At 38.5% G+C, this 22,424-nt stretch overlaps 1 protein-coding gene across 1 annotated transcript in view; it reads left to right on the top strand.

Moving 5' to 3' along the window:
- Positions 1–22,424, top strand: part of LOC101164279 (VPS10 domain-containing receptor SorCS3) — a 262,968-nt gene that overhangs the window by 66,413 nt on the left and 174,131 nt on the right. Inside the window, exon 2 of the mRNA XM_023954909.1 lies at positions 19,406–19,473. Coding sequence (XP_023810677.1) covers positions 19,406–19,473 — 68 coding nt within the window. The remainder of the gene's footprint in view (positions 1–19,405; positions 19,474–22,424) is intronic.

Below are 22,424 nucleotides of genomic sequence, written 5' to 3'. Positions count from 1 at the left end.
TCACGGAAAACTGTCATAAAGAGCCAGCAAGGATCCAGGTGGGTGGATCCATTTTTCTTTGAAGTTGCAATTAAAATCGATCAAGGCAAACCACATCCTGACTTATTGCATCACAGTGTGGATCATAGGAACTTTGGCAGAGACAAATGACCAGTGCAGCCCAGATGCTCACTAGTTGCTTCCTGCCCAGCCTGGAGGACTTTGCCTGCTCTTGCAACCTCACACATCTACACACCCCAATACCCACATGTTTGAGCTGTTAGCTGCAGGTCAGCATTACAGTTATAAAGATCATTCATACAATTTAAAACCAAAATGAGTAAGAAGTATCCACATATGTACAAAAAACCAGCTTCAGCAGGTTAAACAAATACTGCAGTTTACGTGAGTCTGCTTGCACCAATTGTACAGGTTACTTTGGCTCATTTTAGAAATGCATGCATACTTTATATGGGTTCATGTATGTGTACTTGTAGTGTTTGCTTTGGTAAAAGCAGCACCTAAAAGAGCAGCTGTTCAGATTTGGTCTTAAATATGTTTGAAATCAAATCTATTCTAACGTTAAACCACTGAAATAAAGATATTTTGAATCAAAATTGAAAACACTTAGATTTCTAACTTGTGTCTTGTTTTAAAGTCTGTTATCATGTAGGAAACTGTTCCTTATCCTTGGTTTCAGAGTGTGTATATATTCTGTGTGCCAAACATTTTTTTTTATGGCTCATCTAGTGAGGAAGCTCTGCTCCTGTTACCTGCATGAACTCTGGAAAATTAAAGTTTTAATGTTTTAATGGGCAGCCTGCCATTTTAATTCATCAGTGAGGTGATGGAGTGTGGAAAATCTGCCCATCTGGAAGTATGGAAATATGACAGGCAAAAAGTTCTTAAGGTATTACTTTTATGACACGACAGGCCTGAGAAAGACTCAACTACTTAAGGACTCAGGGAAAACCTACATTTTTGTGCACACGTGTGTATTCGATCTTCTTCTTCTAATCAGACTTTGTTTAACAGATCTGAAATCGGATTGACTAAAAAAAGAGCTCACAGAGTCAACATGTCTGGATTTGTTTGACTCTGGGACTTGTTTTTCCTATTTTTCTTCTTCTTGAATCCTTTAAAAAATGTTCTAGATGTTAAAAGAGAAAAAAGATTTTTATCTTTATTTTCCCAATAAAAAGTGTTCTATCCTGTCTGATTTCAGGAGTACAAATGTCACTAATGAACCTGTGAACTTAAACAATAGTCATTGTTCTTTTTGCAGAGTTAAGTATTTGTAGAGCAACAAATGCTGCCATGTGACTTACATGTTACATTAAACCCTTCTGAAGCCAGGTAAAATGTTGGTCTTCTCCATTTGGTCTGATGTTACCACACCCCAGACCATTGTGCCTGCTGCTTAATGAAAAACACTCTATAAGGCTATTTTAATAAGAGGAGATCTTGAAAGTGTGATTGAAAGAAAACATAGTGAAACAGGATCTTGTGCATGAAACAGTCTGTAGTTTTTGGCGGTCATTGACTCAGGGCTGGAGACATCTTGCATGTTTGTGATTACCTTGTGATTACCAAGTGACCTCAGAGCCTAGATGCTGATGGTTGTTAAGACCAGACCACTCTGACGCGAAGAACCAGGGGGAGAACAGGGCAGGGGTGGGCCGGCAAAATGTCTGAAATGCAGATAAACACACTTCTATGAACCTAAAGGCAGGAATTTTGAATGTTAGTGGCTGTGAAGAAGGTGAGCACTTTAGCTTTAGGCTCAGAGTGAGGAATAACTGATGAGTTAAGTGTGTGGAAACATCAACCCAGTGTACCTGAAGAATAAGTTAGATCTTCTTTTTTGAAACTACGCCAAAGCTTCACTCTAGAGTAGAATAGGAAGGGGACTTTCTGAGAGATTGTGCATGGATGTAATCTCTCTGCCTGTTTGCACTTCACTTCAGAGAAATAAAATCAGTGTTAGATATTGTTCTATTTATGGTTTTCAATGGACTTAAAAGATAATATCCATGGAGATCTTTGTGCGCTAGATGAGCCCACAGCATCACGCCGCACACTGGTTACATTTCTTCCACATTTGTTTCATTTCTGTTGTGTGTAAAAAGCCTCCCCATGAGGCCATACAAGAGCAGTTCTTTCTTTTTCTCCTGTTTTACAGATGATACTATCCTCCTGTAGAGTAGATTTGTTAAGGGAAGCACTCAGCAGCGCTAGAGATTCCAGCATTCATATCACAAATGAACGTTAAAATGAAGCATTGATTTCAGAGGAATTACACTTTCAGTTTGCACCCCAAACGGATGCACTCTCAACATCATTTAAGTTAACATGTCCCAGATTTCATGGTACACAACTTTGTTTAATTGGGTTTCATAATCAGAGCCCAAACACTCTCAGTAGGGCTTTCGTTTCCTTTTCTGTCTTAAATGCCTCTCTCGTTTTTGTCTCCTGGAGTCACGGCTCTCCTCTGTTCACCATAACTCAACAATGCCATTTGGGCTGACAGCCAGCATTTTAGCTCTGGCTCTCTTCACTGGCTGAGCAAAAGAAATGTAACTTGGTTTTGTTTTCCTCTGAGACAAGATATGAGTGTTTGGATTTGTCACCTTGCGAATCGTTTAAGCCTCCATCTGTGTTTCCTGCTCTGCCGTCTGCAGGGAAGTGGGTTTAAAAGCGGCTGTTTCAACGTTTTGACATGTGCACAACAAAGGCGGACGGGTAAAAAATTCTACATCTATAGCTTCTCAAAGTCAAGTTTAGGTCAAAACAAGAAGCAATTTGGAGGAAATATCCTGCATTTAGCTTTTTTTTCTTAGTAAAAGTTGATCTAATGTTCTGGTTTTTATCTGTCCTTTCAAATTTTCATCAGTTTCTGATCTATTGGTAGTATTCATCATCAGTGCATAGTTTTACCTTCTAAACTTTACATTTTTAGACTAATATTTGCACCTACAGCTGATTACAGAAACCTTATGTCTATTTATTTTTAAAGAGAAGATTTTACCTCATTTAGCCTTTTTATTTTTTTATTTTATTGCCTTGAAATGCAGAAATACAGACAACAAACATGACTGTGACAAACAAAAGCAAGCATTAGGATTGGGCGTATTTCAGCAGATATAGAAATGAAGACTGAGAACAAGAGCACACATGTATGTATCATTTATATATACTTACACATACACACACACATATACATATATGCTTACACAACCATATATGCACATAGTCACATGTATCTGTGCAAAATGAGGGACGTAGGATGACGACAGTCATTCAAAGACTTTTTTACATGAAAAAAAAAATCCTCTGCTGTAGTTAGCTAATACCAACAGAAAGTTGGGATTTGAGTTAATCTACTTATTATGCTGAATAATTGTAACAGTTTCAAATGTTATTATTGGGATTAGATGCTTAATATATAGCAGCTGTTAATCCTCATGATTATTAATAGAAGCTAATATTCTCTTTTTGAAACTAAAAAGAAGAGTTTATATGAAAACAAGAAGTTCCTAAAACTACATTCATTTTCTTTTGTATATTTTCAGGTTACATCTGATTTTTTTCTCAAGTTTGCTTAAAAAAACCCTCTCATTAAGCTTTTTCCTCGTACTAATTACATTAGAGATCTATATTTTAGTTTTGTTTATCAGATTGAACTAATTCCAAACTACAGAGGAGAAAGGAAAAACAAAAGCTTGGGAAGCAGAGTTTCTCTGGAAGTATTACCCAATATTTCCCTAGAAGAAAAAAAGTAGCGTTCTTACAACAACATGGTGTTTTGAAGGCAACAGCTGCAGCTTTGTTTCTGCATTCAGGTCTGAGCTCAGCCTCTCAGGACAACATTTTGCTTTTAATTGACCACTGGAGCCACGGCGGTTTGCAGCTGAGGTGCCGGCTTTAATTGAGGAGATATTTGGGTTCCAGTGCTCGAAGACTCAACTACAGCGCCGCTCCGAGTCTTGAGAGAGTCGGGAAAGTTAATGAAAGCCCTGAACTTTCATCTGGCATCAAAAGAAAGGAGGGCAGGCAACAGAAGGAGGCCAGGAAAAATGACCAAGGAATTCTGCGGGAAAAGTAAAAAGAGAGCAGAGACAGAAGACAGAAAGGTGGATAGATATGTCTCTGCTGCAGAGTTCCACCTGATCCAAGCTGCTATAATCCTCAGGGTTGATAATAAGAGCTGAGCCTCAATTATACATCAACCCAGTGGAGAAACGCAACTGCAGGAGCATCATTCTTCTGCCAAATCCTGACACATTTATTACCCTGCTTTTCGGAAGATTCCTATTTATAGCAAAGCAGCGATAAAAAGAGAAGAGCGAGTAAAGTTAAAACTGCAGCACTCGGGAAACTTTTAACAACCACATTCACTGCTGCTCTTCCTTTTAAAAACAATGCATAAACAGTCTCCTGATTCCAATTCTGCACGGAAAGTTTTTGATTTGTGATTTCTTTCCAGATTAGATGAGGATTCAGCTCTGTCCTTGATCTCCTGCTTCTTCAAAAAACAGCAGCAGCCCCAGTCAGGCTGCTTTGTGTTTTTCTTTTTTTATGTTGTCTGTCTGGCAGAAAGGAGGTGGAGATTCTCTGGCAGCGCCCACGGAGTCTCAGCAGCAACAGGAGAACAATTTAGCTTCATTTGGAAGAACCGCGGTGGGTTTTTTGTCATCTCCCAAGCAGCAAAAAAACAACACCAAAAGACCGCCTAATGCGACCTAATGGCCCTCATTTTCAGAAACAATATAAGACCTTTTATTCTCCTCAAAGTTGATTACGCTTCCTCAACAACAGGAGATGAAAAGTGCTTTTGAGCATTTCACGCTGAAAACAAAGAGGACTTTTCAGATTGGAAGACTGCAGAGTTTAATGATTGTTCCTGAAATAAATAAATAAATAAATAAAAAGATAAGCTTTTTAAACTCAAAGCCAAACGCTGGCAGAAAAAAATGTGGTTCTTTGAGGGGCAGGGGATGCTGTCAAACATCCAAACAGAGATTTTAGACCAAAAAAAAAAAAAAAAAAAAAAAAACACATCACACTTCTTTCCATAGTAACAATTTTCCTTTTTCCCCCGAGAAATTTGGCACATGATCTTTTAGCTATTATAATTTTTGTTGTAAATTTTGATAAATAATTGGCTTTTTGTTGCCAGGTCTGTGCTGGATTTAGGCACTTGTTTCCAATTAAGGCACAGACTCTAAAAAAGGAAAAGTGGGACACATTTAAAATGTGATTTTCAAACTCCAACTTGGGGAAAACCGTTAAAATTTTTTTGGGACAAAAATAAAGTCAGAAACATTATGGGAGGAGAGAATATTTTGAAATGAATTTGTATCCACACACACAAAAAATAAAAAATAAATAACAGTGAAATGAAGTCAAACTGTCACACTAAACAAATACCACCATATAAGAGCGAAAAATTTAACAAATTCTCTGTGACACTGCAGACAGCGACACTAAAATACTGCTGAAACAAATCAGGGTAAGTGCAGGCAGCTGTGCGCTGCTCCACAGAGAACCACAGGTGAGTGGGGCGGTAACCTCCAGGAGAAGCCACAGCTCACCTGCACAGAAAACCAAAGAGGGAGGGCACACAATAAAATTAAAACTGTTTCACATCAGAAACAATCATTCACATGATTTGTAAACACAGCAAAAAGCAACTTATGTTACAAAAATTCCACTGCAGCAGCTCATTTGTTACTACAGTTTGCTATAAAATCAAACTTTAAGATCAACTGATGTTTATGTGGAGAAGGGCTTGATTTAGAATGGCTTGTTTTGTGCTGATGTTTATCACTTTTACACCATAGTTTTCTCCTCGATACAAAAATTCTAAGCATTCTATTTTTTATGATTACATTTTCAACATTATGTCCAGTTAAAATACTCTGTTCATGATCAGTGAGCATACAAAAGGGAAAACATGTGAATTCTGTAATTATTCAATATTCAGCATTGAATTATTCCATCCTATTATAATTCAAACCAGCCAATTCACTAATAATCAGCTTTTCATTTTTTTATTTCTTGATGTAGTTGACTATATATCTATGCAAACAATAATATTGTTTTAATAATAAAATTCAAACAACTTTATAAATTATTGAAAAAAAAAAGTTGTGTTTCATTGTTTTATTGTTTGAAGCAGACTCTTCTCAATCATCAATTCTGTCTTGTTGTCTTACTTGATTTTGTAGTGAACAAACACTGAAGTGCCTTGGCAGTTGTTTTTAACCTGGAGTTGGTTGGGATTTAGCTGTGACAGAACATTCAACACTCCTGCTCTTGGTTCTTGGATCAATTTATGCAGATGGTGCATGTTTTATACAGCCCTAAAACCGGATTTAAGGGACTGTTATACTTACCTGCTTTGGATTAAAACACATTTTTTCTTTTTTAATTTCATTTTTTCATTTACTTTTCTGTGCTCAGAACCTGTAAAGCCGTTCACTTCTAACCACATATCAGATTTCTGTCTCAGTCAGGATATTGTTGAATAAGCACTGAATGAGCAGGCTGCTCCTTTTTTATATTACATGTCAACATATTGCCGAACCTATTCCTTTTGTTTTCCCTTTATCAAAATCTCAACCTTTTTTTTTTTGTTTTTGTTCCTGTAAAGTGTTATTATGGATCATGACGGATTGTGATCTTGTGGTTCAGCCTCTCGTGGATGCAGTCATCCATTTTAAGAGGGAAAAGAGACACACGGTGACGTCTGCACTTTGCTGAATTATTGAGATATATGAACGTCAAAATTAGAGCGTGAAGCAGCACAATTGGGCTTTTATCTCTTTCTCTCAAAGGCTGCTTCATGACCCCCACTTCTTCCGATTGGTGGATGGACACGCTCTCTTTCTGATGTATTTTTACTCCACCATGTGAAAACTGACTTAATCAATGTAATGGATGAGCTGGATAAATAGCTCCTGCTTAAAATTGAGGATAATTGATTGTTCAGAAACTGAAAACGAGCAAGAATCACTTGTGAAGATGTGATATTTGCTGGGAGGTAAATAGTTCTGAAGCTTCTTTTGTTCGAGTTATTGATCAGCTAATCAGTCATGTTTAGTACTTAAAGATGTCAGCCAGGTAAATCATGACTTGCAAGTAATTATAAAGTAATTACTTTTCAACATATCCAATAGTTGTGTTGTTCATATCTACTAAAACCGTCAAGTGTGACAAAGTGAGTTCTTATCAGCACAACTGTTTTCAGTCTCTTGAACTGTGATGGTGGTGAAGGTGCTGGAAATTAGAGGCTGAGATTTTTTTGGTGATGCCAAGAGTCGCGGGATCCCAGTGGGATTCCTGTGGTATGGGAGTCATCTTTGTCATTAATCACAGGACCGGGACGAGACAGAATACATTTCTTATGAAGGCGAGAACCAACAAATAAGAAAAATAACAACAAAAAAGTAAAGGCAGAGCAGTTTTGAAATTATTTGATAAATACCTACAATGAAAATTGAACTACATTACCCAGAAGCCATCAGTGTTCCTAGTCATCATATATTCTACTTTCTCTTATTTTTTTAAAAAATCTTTTGGGAGGTTGTAGACATATTTCGTGATAGAAATTATCGCAAGTCTGAATAGCTTTTGCTGGTCTGCAAACAGAAATTAAATAAGGCCCCAAAAATCACAATTCGTCCTTGAACTTTTGCAAAGTTGTTTTGAATCAAATCTGCAGACATAAGACAAAACAGTAATCTGGAGAAGCCGGCAAGAAAAGGAGCTTTTAGGATCAAAGGCCCTAAAAGGTCACAGTTTTTCTGATTAGGTTGGTAGAAAACTAGGTGTAAAGTCTATTTGAGGCTAAAAAAAAGCTGTATCTGTTAAGGTTGTTCTCTTAAAATGCAGGAGAACATGGTGGTTAAAGAGAAAAGCACACAAACTTATACAACTTGATGATGAATAAAACAATGATGAAACAATAAAAAGACGCTACAAATACCATCCATTTGAATGTGGTTCTCCTTCATTGACTAACATCCTAAAAATCGGGTTGTGGGAGTATGTTGCTTAGGAAAATAGAATAGTAAAGCAAATAAAAAGAAATAAAAAAAACTCAGTAGAGCTGAATGTTCAACCAGACATTGCTGTGTATATCTCAGGCTTTTAATGCTTTGCAAGTGTGTCAATTTTCATGATATGTCCTGAACCCCGTCCATATCTGCAGCTGGAGAACATGTTCTCCTCCGTAACCTGCAGACAGCAGCTTCAACAAGAAAGTGTCAGGATGAGTCAAGCCCTGATGCACATTGATCCAGCCATTTTCTTTGGCAGGCGACCGTCATCTTTGCTGGATTTTTGATCCTCTGATGTATCATTTTTCTACCTGTTTTGGAAAAACAATGCAAAAGAATGAGTGGCATCAAGCGATTTATCACCCATGGTGCGTGACGTTTGCTGAAGCTACTGCAGGTGCTGAGCCATCACAGACAAGGATGCTCAATGTCCCTGAAAGGACAGCTTAGTGCTGTTCTGATGCCCAGCTCCCTGCTGACGCCATCAGTGTGTGGCAGTTTGCAGCTGGATGCATCCGCATTCATTCAGGACAAGCGCTCCGCGCCTTGGCAGCTCCTTCCCCCCCCGTTAGTCTGCAGTGTGAAGCGATGGTGTCAGCGCTGAGGAAAAAATGTAATTAGGAGTTTAATACCGCAGCCTGTTGTTAATCAGCTGTCCTGCTGTCTTAACATTGTGTCACCTCCCAGACGATTGGCACTGACACGAGAATGGGCCTGCAGTCAGAGTTGCTGCCCGACTTCTCTATGATCCTGCTGACACTTGGCTCGGACGTAATGCAGAGAGAAGCTGAGGAAAGTTTAGGTTTAATAAGATGAAAATGACAGGAACAGTTGTTAAAAGAGTAAAGAGCCTCATGTTCCTTTAATCGGGACCATTGCGTTGGCACATGGGAAAGAAGAGATGAGACAAACTGCAGTGGGAAATGACAGGTCAGATCGTGCTGCAGTGATCAGGGTGGTTAAAGGTAGCGGTAGTTATGGTGAAATCCAGTTCCAAACCATTTTTATGGACTACGACATAGCTTTGGATTCATGTTTCAGTGACTCAGAGTCAATTCTTCATGTCTCCTTCCTCTTGTGAATTGATTTTTTAACACTTATTTGCAAAAAGTGACCACCAACCTCTCTTCCTAGAAAAGTCAGGCAGGTTTCAGGTCACAGTTGGATGTCTGTCACGTCTGAAACGCGAGTCTGGTTCCCTCTGGCACAAACTGTGTTCTTCCTCATTTCTTTTCCTTTCAAAAGTTTAAATCCCATTTTTATATGTAATGATGCTTTTCCTCAAGGTGGTTTCTGAGTTATATACCGTAGTTGAGATCGACCATGGATGGAGTCATCAGAACCCTGCAAGTTCTAGGATAGTCCCTGGAGTTTTGTTTAGATCACCAGTGATTGTGGATTGTGTGAATATCTATTTCACTGCAGAGAAGATGAAATTTTGCAAAAGGATTTGTTTAAGTATTTATTGAAACTCAACTCTTTTTATTGATGTTACTCTCTTAGAAAAGTGCAAAAAGCAGCAGAAGTTTACCCGGTGTATCATTGAATTTAATCAGACTCTGGACTGTTAAAGGCCAGATTGACTAATGGAGTTGCAAAATCAATAAATGAGAGAATAATGGGGAAAAAACAACAACCTTGTTCATCATATATCTTGTACCTGGTAGCTACAACATGTGCGTGTGAGTGTTTTCTTTCTGATATGAAAATGTATGATAGTTTTGCTGCCGTGACCACATTACACATCAGAGATACAGACTGGGATTCTTAGACTTTTCCTGAAGAAGGAATCACCAATCTCATTTTTCTTGATCCTTGTATCAAGAGTAGATGTCATATTTTCCATATTTGCAAGAAAAATAATCTTATATAGAAAGTGTTTCAATAGTAACAAAATTTTTCTCAGGAAAATGTGTCTTACTGTTTAGATTTTTGACTTATTTCTGTGTGTGTGTGTGTGTGTGGTGGTTGTGGTGGGGGGTTGCAGTGCATCTTCCTCTTAATCCCTGGGTGATGTCATGGGTGAGTTTTTCCTACTTGTTTTGATTAGGGTTAGGATTAGGGTTAGCTGGATCACGTTGTATCAGGCTCTGACAAAAAAAAACAACAAAACTGATTCAGCTTCTGAGCTGACGATTCAGTTGTGTCACACCTGAGAGAACGACCTGGACTTGATCTGACTCTCTTTTATAAAGAGATCTGACTTAAAATCTATTACAGAGACATTTTAGACACAAAATGACAAAACACTTGTACTGTAACTGAATCTTTAAGAGACGCTATCCTTAAAAGGTTTTGGACTTGGGTAAACGGCTCGTACGTACTGTTTATTTCTTTTCATTTTATAGGAAATCCAGACATATTTTTTTTGCTCTGCAGTTTCTGTTTTGTTTTTTTGAATAAGACAAACCTGTGACTGCATATACCAAAACAAATTAATGTGCCTTTCACAAAACGTTTAAGTGTGTTCATAGTAACTTTTACAGTGACTTGCTTTAACTCCATGATTTTAACTGCTGAAAAGAAAGCATTGACATGCTATAAAGCATGTCAATGTGACACTTACATAGGACGGCACATTGTTATCAATAAAGAATGTAATGTACTGCTGATTCACAAAAGGGTTAATCTGAAGAAACGTCCACTTCAGCAGCAAGAAACATGACTTTAGATTCTTTCATGAGAAGACAGGTAACTGAATAATTTCCAAGGTTTTTGATTATGACCTTGTCTGCTTTTCTGCTTTAGTGGAGCTTGTATTTACACATAAAGACCATTTTAATAACAAAGGGTCCTAAATTTGCTCTCTGAGGAACTCCACAAATGACCTGAAGCCTCAAAGGTATGTTTAAGTTATCTACCAATTATGAAAAAATAAAAAATACATAGTTTCCATTTCCAACACTTGTTTTGTGAGAGTTTAGTTTTGGATCTTTGCTGTGCTTCATGTTGGAAAACATCCACATTGTTGACTCCGGTAAACAATTCTAAACATGTTTAAAAAGCATCTTCTGGATAACACTCGAGCTCACACTGAGCTGTTTTCCGTTTTTCAGCATGAGGTACATCTTGCTTCCAGTACACAAAGCTCTGTTTTTTTTAATTAGCGAGCATGCAGAACTGCATTTTCTTTAAAAATAGTTCCCTCTGAGAAATGGAATCCTTTGAACATCTTCCACATTGTCACTGTGGGCTCCCGCGGATGAACTCTCGAATGTATTTAATGATAAAATGTAAAAAAGAAGAAAAAAAATCAGATGCAGAGGAACAAAGAAGACTTGGCTGCTTTGTTCCTCTTTTTCCCCAGTCAGACATATAAGTTCATGGTTTTATTCTTGCTCCTTCTACAGTAAGTCTGTCTTTTCACGTCTCACTTTCACTCTGATGCCTGGTTAGTCTGTGCAGCAATGAAATTTCCATCTTTCTGTCCTTGTCCTGTGTTAGAATGTACCAAAGTCAGTGAGTCTTTGTGTTTTCCCTTTACCATGGCTTGCACCGCGATAAGCTCAACCCCCCAGAGCAAGCTCCACGGCCAGCCGGAGAGCGTTCTCCTCGCTTGACTTCCATCAAGAGCTGGTCTGGGAGGCAGATGCGCTGTGGGAGAATAGGCAGCGGTTTTCTTGGTTCTGGATAAGCAGTGGAAAATGGATGGATGCAACGATGATTTCCAAAGAGCATGCAACATTTCCAGTTTACTGTAAAGAAACTGTGAAAATGAAAATGAAAATTATCTCAAGTTTTAGTCCTGGAGCAACAAGGAGATATTTTTATAAATACGTCCGCTAACATTTAAACAAATGCACCACTTCAGTGTTCCACACGTTCAGCCAAAAAGCAGGAGAGACAAAAAAAACCAACACACAAACACCATGACATAAACACTGGGACATGTTTCTCTCCCATTGTTCACGAAACACCTGGTTTTGCCTTTTTAATTTTAAAATAAACAAATGCTCTAAAGAATGTTTTTTGGGAGGGATGAAACAAACATCTTCCAAAGTCAAGAGGTTAGTTTTTTTTATTTTTTATTATTTATTGCTTTGAGTTGTTCTTTTTGTTCTTTTGCTAAATATGTGGAACACTGAAGTGGTGCATTTTTTTAAACATTTGCTGACATATTTAAAAAAAAAAAAAAAACATACCCTTGTTGCTCCAGGACTAAAACTTGGGATATTATTTTTTTATTTTCACGCAGATTTTATCATAAACTGAAAGAAGAAATACACACTGAGCATGATCTGATTACTATTTGCAACATACATGACGCATTTCTACATAAGCACCTAATTTAGTAAAAAGTAAACTTACATTTGCCTGGAAATTTTACATGCTCTTTGGAAATCAGCTAATAGTGCTGGGATTTTTTTTATTCAGTGGATGGACTTTCATAGTTTACATATAGGCTTTTTAGTTCTTGTGGACATTAGTAAAACCCACTGTACCTCAATCCGAAAGGCAGTTTCCAAGATCGATCATCAATTTTTCTATTTTTGAAACGATTATTAAAACGGTTTAGGTTGATTCGATTCGATTAACAATTTGCCTCAGAGAGATCGATCTGGTTGAATCGTAGGAATTGAAGTCCATTAATTGTTTAGTCGCTACACCCCTAAAATATTGCCCTGAAAACAACAAAAAAAGCCATATTTGGAATGAGCAAAAATATTCCAAAGGTTTATCAGTGCTGGAAAAAGGTTTATTCTTTCTCAGAAAAGGTGATGTGATGAAGCCGATAGGCTCCCAATCTCATTTCCGCCATGCGGGCCACTAGATTGGTTCATCAATAGACCTTTTCCTCACCTTGTAATGGTGCATTGATTCTGCAGCTCTTCTTTGAAAGCCATGTTACTGGCCAAAACTGAGGTTAATGTTCTAGTGACTTTGATAAAGTGATGGGATAGATATTTCACATGAAAAGCCAAGCCCAGAATTGTAAACACTTTAGTGAGTCTGCTTTGGATATGCCATGCATTTGGATGAAGTGCAGGTCAAAAACAAAAGAGTTTTTCTTTTAAGAAACCCACAAACAGTGTTTCTCCTGCATTTGCAGTGATTTAAATTCTGTGTGTAAACAAAAGAAGTCAATGCCTGTCTGATGCAATAGGTCAAACACAGGCAGGGGATTTGACAAGAAAAGGAATCCAAAAAAGAAATCACAATTGAGGATGGTGAAATACAGAGGGAGGCATTAATGAGAATATAAAAACTTAAGGGAGAAGAAAGTAAGAGAGGAAAAGAGAAAAGGCAAGCCCAGATAAGCAGAGATAAAGGTGGTTCAGTTGAGAGGAAAAATGCATGAAGAAGAGGATTTCAGCTGTGAGGAAGCAGAGGGAGTGAGGTCCGGAGGGGGCACAGAGATGCAGCCCCCTCCATGATGTGGCCTTAAAGGTCGATAACAGCTTCAGCGTGGCAGCCAACTCTACCCGTCCCTGCCCTTTTATGTGGCACTCGTTGCTGAGATGTTACATGTTTTTAATCCTTGCAAGGTCCTTCAGAGATAATTGTTTCATTGAAAGTGAAAGCTTTGCTGAAAACCTCAGGTTTTCATCTATTTGCTGTGATCGTGTGATTGCTGTCAAGCATCGCTCAAATATGGGACAGAAGAAGCTTTTTGCTCTTTGTTGTGTTGAGTTGGTCGTGCATGGTAGGTGATTTGCGTGCGTCTCGTGCAGCCTTGGCGGAAATGCCTGACACTTCAGCCTTTTTCTGCACACACATGGTGCACCAAGTGCAATCCTTTGTTCTTTTTAAAATCCTCACTGTGTTTAAAGACTAACATAAGGACTTAATGCTGCTGTGCTGAAGCTTTATTTTTTTACCTTGGGGGAAAATGACTTTTATTAATGTTAAGGTCAGCTTTGGCAGAGTATCTTTCATACAACTGACACTTTTTATGAAGCTATAAGTGACTGAAATGTTGCACAAGGACACGATAGCTTATACAACTTATTTGTGCAATATTATTGCTTTTGGGGAACATTTGGAAAAGCTTCATTTTGGTACTTCCTGATTTGTGTCAAGTTTGGGCAAGATGACCCGGCTGCAGACATCGACGTCCAGAACCAGAAGTTCCCCCAAATCGCTAAAAAAACAACAACTTTATTTTACCTGGTAACTGTTACAGGTTTTCTTGTTTAAAGATTAAACACAAGTTTTTTTTTAGTTTTTTTTTTACACTTCTTAACACTTGGGTTTGTGTTAGGGTTAGTGTAAATTGTATAATTTTTGCTTCCAGTAGAGGTGCCAACTTATCTGCAGCTAGGCCTATCTCAAATTAGGAACAGAAAAGGGGGAGGAGTTTGTTGCACATGCAGTGAATAATGGTACAGCCCATTGTTTTTTCGTCATAGAGCTTCTTTGACCTTCACAGGGAAATCTGGTCTGTGCACATTCTGCCATCAGTTTCTTTAATACTGCCTCTAATGTCAAAACAACTTTTGAAAATTATTACTTGTGTACCTAAGTGTTTTTTCTTCTTCTTTCTGGAGATCAGTTCTTTGAAATGCAACTTTTAAGAGAAGGTAAAACTTGACAGTTTGGACCTCCATATTTGCTGCTCTTTATGGTTTGTAATGTCTTTTAAAAGTGTCTTTCTTACCAATGAGTCGATTAATAGCTTTATTTTGTGGCAATCACATTTTGCGTCTGGCCGCCTCTCGACGCTCGCTATGGGATCTGTTAGCGGTTGTTGTTGACATTGTGTCACACGTTCGCCTCTTGCTAGCTGACAGAATAATTGCTCGGCAGCTGACGTGCAACAGAGAGGTGGGATCCGTTAATCACCTCCAGATAACGATCGGTTCCATTTGTGGTTTTGGTGCCGGCTGCCTTCCAGACTACTAAAAGCCTGCTTTCAGACGTGCGTCAAGCTGACAGTGCACGAGCGCCGTGACACGTGCCATCGAAGGCCGGAGAGCTTTTTTGTTTTAAGGCCAAGTGTCTCTTTGAAATGATCTTGGCTCAGACACAAAAGTATCCGAGGAGTTTGAAAAAGATCCTTGTGCTGTGGGAGTCAAATATCTGTTTGCTTTCTCCATAACATTCATTTTAGAGCAGTCATAGTTTTTTTCTATGTGTGTTGAATCGTTAAACGGACTAAAACTTTCACTAATTAATTTTGTCCTTTAAAATTTCCCCCGGCCTCATTGTCTTCCTGATCTCAACCTTTTTGTGTGTTTTTTCCACAGCAAACCTAGAGTTTGGGAATATCATGCACTGCCAGGTTTAATTGAGCGGCTTGGAGTCGCCGTCTCGTGCCCTTACCTGACACAGAAAGGTGAAACCTCTTCAGGTCATGATCACAATTAGAACCATCGTTCTCAGAAACAGAGATGAGCGGTTTTCCACCAAAAGTCATTAACTCTCATTAGCATGCAATGAGCTGAAGTAATATTTAAAATTGAGTTTGGCACTTTGACTTGGTCTTTGAGGAGAAGGGGACATTAAGTTATGGTAATATGTTTTCAGCACACTCGGTTAATTGCTTAGGCAACAAGGCTAATGCAGGAGCAGTGTGACTGACATTTTGATTCCGTAATTGCAAGTCGAGTGGGGATTCAAAAGGGGGGCACGCACTCGAGATGCGCTGTCAGAGACTCTGTCTGTTGAGTCAATACCATTAAGAGTTGGGAGCAGGCATGTAAATACCGGGTGAGAGTGGTGCTCTGGTCCAGGTCTGAGGCCTAATGCATTAAACATTCCTTTGAAAAAAGGCCTTCACGGTTCGCCGGCGAGATGCTTGAGTCACTTTTTAGGATCTCAAAAGATGCACTTGGAGGGATTCTGTGTTTTCGTCACTGCCCAATGTGAATTTTAAATTCAGGCTGTCATGAGGGCACGAGAGGACTCATGTCTGTGTCACTCGCCCCAAAGCAGAGGCGAAGGCACATCTCTGACAGCATGAAGCCACAGGGACACACCACTGAGATGGGTTGCCCCCCCACAGACAAACAAAAATGCACTTTAGACAAAATGCAGAAAGAAAAGCCTCATGTTGTGATATGTTCCACTATTTCCTTTGAGCTGGACGGTGTCTGCGCCTTTGCTGTGGCTTTTATTCAGGGACTGCTCTTTCCTTTAGGACTTTTGCACAAACATAGAGTTAAGACATTCATGTTACATGTTTCCCCATAGCTGCAATATAAAGAAGAAGTCTGTTCTTGTGTAGATAGCTGGAACGAGAGCACACTCGGGGTTAACACGTATATTGTTATCATAGCGTTTTTGAAGCCAGTTAATCACTTCTGTTGCCACGACAGCAACTTTTAAGACTTTCATTGGCAGAAAAATCACAGAGTCTGCCAAACTCATGTGTCTGCAAGAGTTTCAGAAAGCTAAGACTGAACGTCATGTCTGCACCTCAGCTCAGCGTTCACTGGTGCAGATGTCTCCCAATAAGTGTTTTATGTGACCGGATCACAAGGCAAACACTTTTGTCCAAAGCAATTTGCAATTGGACCATCTTCCTTATTTTACAAGGAAGAGAAAACACTATATCATCGGCAAAAAAAGAAAAACTGCAGGTTCGAGAAAAAGAAAATCAGAGGAACTTTTTCTTTTCTTTTGTATTTTTCTTTTTGAATGATTTACGTTTTGATTTATAGAATTTTAGACATTTACAACATCAGTGGTAGTTTATACATTTTAAATATTATTTAATAAAATAATTTTTATATACATTTTACATTTATAAATCAATGAGGTCAGTAAGTTATGGTGGCCCTGAAGTGCAAATCACATAAACAAATCATTCAGCACAAAAACCAATCAGGTCACAACAACAAGAAAAATACGTAATATTACATATAGGAAACCAAAACTGTAGAAACAAAACCTAATCCCCACAAAAAAAAAAAAATGATTTGGAAAACAAAAGTAATTTTCAGAAACTGAAATGTAATTTTTAAAATATTTATGTTATGTGTTTTTTTTAATTGCAATATGTTTTTGCATTGGTTGGTTTGTTAAAGTGATTTGTACTTCAGGGCCACCGTAGTAAGCTGCAAAGAACATCCACATTTTTAAGGCATTACTACAAAATTGGTTGCAATGGTTGAGTTATCCTGGATGTTAGCCTGCTCTGAACCAGACCAACACTATGATATAGGTTTACAATACATACGTTCTCCAGCAGAACATTGACCCAAGCATGGTCATGGAGTGTTCTGGTCAAAGTAGGGACCCAATTCTGAAGCTTAAATAAGATTAATGGTGAAAAACCCTCCAATGTGTCTGAATTTCGAATGCGAATAGGAGTAAACTTTGTTTCTCAGAAAGTAAAACATGGGACCTTAACAGGCTTAAGAATTAAAACAACTTTTTATAGATAAAAAGAGGCATTTCAGTTAGAAAAAAAGCAAACAAAAATTACATAAATAAAGTAGGGGATTAAATCACAAACAGTGCAGTTGGGCTAAATAAAAAAAAAAAGGCAAACACTTCCATAAGTGTTTTTAAGCTCCCTAGACAGAAACAAGCATGTGTAAACCTACATGTAGACTGACTAAAACAAAAAAAAGCCAGATTACTGCAGAAAATGAGGAGAAGCAGCTCTGACAGGAAGCAGCTCACAGTAACATCAGACAGACGCCTGCAGTGCAGAGTTCCTTCAACCTTCCTGCAGTCTGCTGCAGCGTCAGACCCCATCCAGCAGGACCGGAGTGAGCGGCGCGCTGATGCAAGCCGACATCTTCAAATACACCCCTCCTTTCACAAACGGGAGCCGCGTGGAAAAAAGCAAAAACTTCTCTTCTGAGCAACAGTTTCTCCCTGCTCCTCCTGTCCTTCTGTGAAAGTGCAGCACTGCTGAAGATCTTTGCGGAACAGCAACCAAATCATATCTGTCGCTGAGGTGGTCACATTTCATTTGGTTGGAGTTGATTGAGAACAACTGCAGGACGGGTCAAGTTTGGTTTATACAGATCCTTCAAATATTTCAATCTCTGTAAGAGTTGCTTAAACTCACCTGAACGTTCATTCATTTACTCTGTTACCATCATTTATGAAGGAGCATCGTGTGTCTTTGCTTCCCAGAACTCTCCAGACCGTTATGTTACGTGTAAAGATCTGGAATTTGAGAGCAGATCTGCAAGTCTGGTTGATTTAACAAATTATCACTTTCAGACAGTAATAAAGGCTGAAGTGATAGTTTATCTGGATTACTTGACACTTTTAGTTCATCTGAATTCCACAGTTATTTACACCGGCCCTCAACAGCTTGTAGAAACTGCTGCTCCATACTGACACTGTCTTATCTTTCTGCACTACCGCCTGTTCTTTTTGGAGCTCAACTTAAAATCCTCCAATCATTAATCAATCTTAAAATAGGCCTGTCCCATGTGCCTGAGCTTCTGCATGACCCCCCCTGTCTTTTGACTGTTCAGACTGCTGATGAAGATGGTGTTTTTGTTTTTTTCAACATGTTCTTGTAGCATTTTTTTGATGATGGAGGACATATTTGAAGAAAATTAGGCTAGAAATTGCATTTCTGAGTATTTCTTTGTTCATTTCGTTTTGAATCAGGAGCTGAGCTTCTGACATCTTCCTCCAACTACCTCCTCCTAAATGCCTGTTGTTTGTTTGTTTGCTTAATTCAGTGCTATTAAATTAGTTTTAAATTTGCCTTTTTTTTTTTACAAAGCAAACATTAAAAACTTAAATCATCTGAATACCCAACAGTTTATAGAAATACTATCAATGTCTATTTATATTTTAACAAAAATTAACTATATTGTTATACTAATGTGCTGATTATCTCTATACTGACACTTGTGAATATCAGGATATTGATTATTACTTTTTAATTTTACATTTATTGAATAACTGTTTAGTAAAGAAATAAATGAAACATAATTTCATAAACGATCAATGTTTATATGTTCTACTAATTAGTTTTAAATAAATCATTGACATTTTTTCACAAGATTTTTTATCGTAGAGATCAAAGATCTAACAGAGCAAAGTTTATTACATGCTTAATAATCTTATTTATGTGATTTCCTTTGCACTTTATTATAGTATTCAAAGTACCTGCAGGTTTATGAACAGCCCTTTAATCTTCCTCGCTAAAAGACGGTGTGATGAAGACGTGTGTGCATTAACGCAGGCTGTGACATTATGAAACCGTGCAGAGTGAAAAAGAATGAACTCCAAATGGATTTCAGTGTTTACAATATTTCATAAAACTGAATTACATATAATCATATTTATTAAAATCCATCTTTATCAGATGTTTATCCCCATGAATGCTGGCTTTTTTTTTTCCTCATTCCAGCTTTGATTAAACACCTGGATCTCTGGATATTGTTAGAGTATGTTTTTGTTTGTTTTATGTCAGTAAATTTTGAATTTTTTTGTTTTTGCAGGTGATCCTGATCCTCACAAAACTCTACGACTTTCACATGGGCAGCGCCACGGAGAGCACACTTTGGAGGTGAGCCAACTCAAAATATCTACACAATTGCTGATGTTTGAGTGTTCATAGCGGCTACATTGTTCATTAACTTGTTAATGCTAAAGATTTCTCATTTCAGTGAAACTGCAGTCTTTACATTTTGTATGAAACGCTCTTTGTACGTTCGTCTGTTTGAACTTTCTCTGAACCGCACTCTGGCTCCAAACACCATCTCTGGATGTTTGGAAAGGTCAGACAATGCGCTCAGGTGTGCAAGGCCGTTCTGATCTAATGTACTCGGTTTGTTCCGTCCTGCCGGAGAGAAAATCACCTCCAAGCCAAACGCAGGCGCTGGCATTGCTCACTTTGACTATCAGTGATGTGACCTGAAATTCCCAAGTGGGTTGGTGTTCACCTTTTCTGTTGAACAATCAGAAAACAGCTCTCCAGCACATTGGTACTTAATCAAGTTGTGTTGGTCTGATTTGATGAAGTTTAGAAGGACGAGCAAGATAACTCTTGTGTAGTTCTTTCTGAATTTAAACCTTATATTCTTATATATACTTATAAATAGACAGTGAACAGACAAGCTTGTATCTCAAAACATACAGCTTCCTGGCTAGGAGTCATTAGAGTAAAAGAAACTACCATAAAAATAAAAAAAAAACAGATGTAAAAATTGTCAACTTCTACGTGTAGTGTTGTGGTGCGGCCATGAAGGAGAAAAAAAAAATGAGAATGTGCTAACATTTTTGTCCAACTAGTGTTAGACCTGAGTCTTTCAAACAGTGCGTCACTGTACATTAGTGTTCCACGAGAGATCATCAGTTGTGTTGTTCCCCTTTCGGCATATCCCAGCAGGGGTCACCTCAGTCAATCAGCTTTCACCGATCTGCACAGGTGGTTTAGCAGATATTTTTACACCTCCCGGACACAACCCTGTATTTCATCTGGGCTGGGGACCGACACAGGGGGACCCAGACTTTGGCACCATAGTGGTTAACATAGTTAGGCAGTAGCATTAAGGGTCTTGCCCAAGGACCCACACTGGATGAAGCTCATCGCGTCTCGTCTCATCTCCTGGGAAATGAACCCAGTCCCCCATGCAGCCAAATGAGCCATCCAGCCGCTTTCTCCATTATTTCCACATTATTCAACTTCACCTAATTGGTCTAAAAACCACTCACAGAAATTATTTTTATTTACATTTATTGAAGTTTTGTGCAAGACTCTTTTGACAAGAATGACTGTATATTATTATTACAGGCTATAAAGTTTAATGTATACGTTAAAATCTTTGGTTGGTGGTGTGCGTTAGGATTTTCAATTAAGGAAAAAGTGTACCTTGGCTCTGAAAAGGTTACAGATCCCTGGGTTAGACCATGTTCACTCCAAAATACTTTGATTCGCTCTGATTCTATTTAATCAAATTTAACACACGAACACAGAAACCAGGCAGTTTTTACGTCCTGATGCTGAACAGGAAACATGGCAGCTCTGCAGCGCAGCTGTTCAGGGAAGAAACTAACCCACCATTGTTGCAGATCATTGTTGTTGGCAGAACCCCAGCATCATGACTCACTCTAAAACTCAAAAGCGTCTGGCTGGAAGAGTCCGTTTATCAGTGTCTGGAGATGGAGCTGAAATAATGATGTTTCATAATAATTTAGAGGATCTTTTTGGCTGTAATAAATGAACAATTTCAAAAAATGAAAGATAAAACTTTCTCTTCTGTCAGCTCGTCTGCCGCACTGATGATTTATGGCTATCATTCATCTGCAAGCTTTCCCAGCTAATTGAGATTACAGCTGTGATCGGATGTGAAGAGGAGAAGTAAACTGAATGTTTATGACTTGGAGGAGAGATGTTTTAAATGGCACGTCGGAGGATGTCTGTTTGCAAAGGTCAAGCCAGCGGCTTTACCTCAAAGTATTGCACAGTCAGTCAGTCTGTCAATTTTAATGAACATCTTGACCTTAAACAACGAAAGCTGATGTGGAAGTCTCCTCTTAAAACTGTGTTTTGAGGGAGGGGTGGGTGAGCGGAGAGGCTGGTCTTTGTTGACACTGAATGAAATCCGTTTGTCTTCAAAGTTGTGCCGACTCATTCGGCTTTCGTGGGGAAAATTGCTCAAAAATGTCAACAGCAATCATTGCAAGGGCTTGAATTAGTGAAAGAGAGGAGGCAGGTTTCCCTCTCATCACTGCTGGATTTGCACAAACACGCCACACTACTGTATGCAGAGCAAGCAGCAGGTAGTTTCTCTGCTTTATCAAAAACTGACCAAAGTCTTCTCACCCCGTGGAGCTTTACTGCTCCTGAAGCAAAAATGCCGCTGAAAAGTTGGCAACAGGTATTTGGAGACAAAATTTAGATTAGATTTCACACTTATTTAAAAACTGAGAAAAACTCTCTGTGATGTTTGCACCTAAGAATGTGAGCGACAAACTGAAAACAAACTAGGACGCATCTCTTTTTAGAAAAGGGAAGAAAAATCTTCCAAGTTGCAAATCATGCAAAATTAACAGTTAGGTATTGTGATCACTAAAGATAAAAATCACTTTCAATCTCCAAATGGCTAAATAATAATAAAATGAGTGGATGCAGGTGAGTCAGTGACAAACGGAGCACCTGGTGAGTAAAGTTGAGGACATGCAACCCTAACCCTAACCCACATTTACTTTACCCTTGTGCTATCTTAGATGACCCCACCCTTACATTAACGTGTTATTCCTACCAGGACAAAGGTGGATAAAGGTGGAAAGATTTCATGTAATCCATGGACACCAGAGAAGATCACAAATCATTGAAGAAAAAATGTTCAGAGCACTGTCTAGTGGGTCTAGATGACCCAACTCCCAATGTTAAAGTACCTAGGATAGCACAAGGGTTACAAAAAAAAAAAAACTGGTTAAACCATAATGTTTACATGATGATAATTTAACTTTAAAACAAATCAAAACCTGAATGAGTTTTACATTGTGCCAAAC

The sequence above is a fragment of the Oryzias latipes genome, chromosome 1, assembly GCF_002234675.1.
Source record: "Oryzias latipes chromosome 1, ASM223467v1".
NCBI classification, from domain to species: Eukaryota; Metazoa; Chordata; class Actinopteri; order Beloniformes; family Adrianichthyidae; genus Oryzias; species Oryzias latipes.
This window is presented reverse-complemented; position numbering and strand designations above follow the sequence as displayed.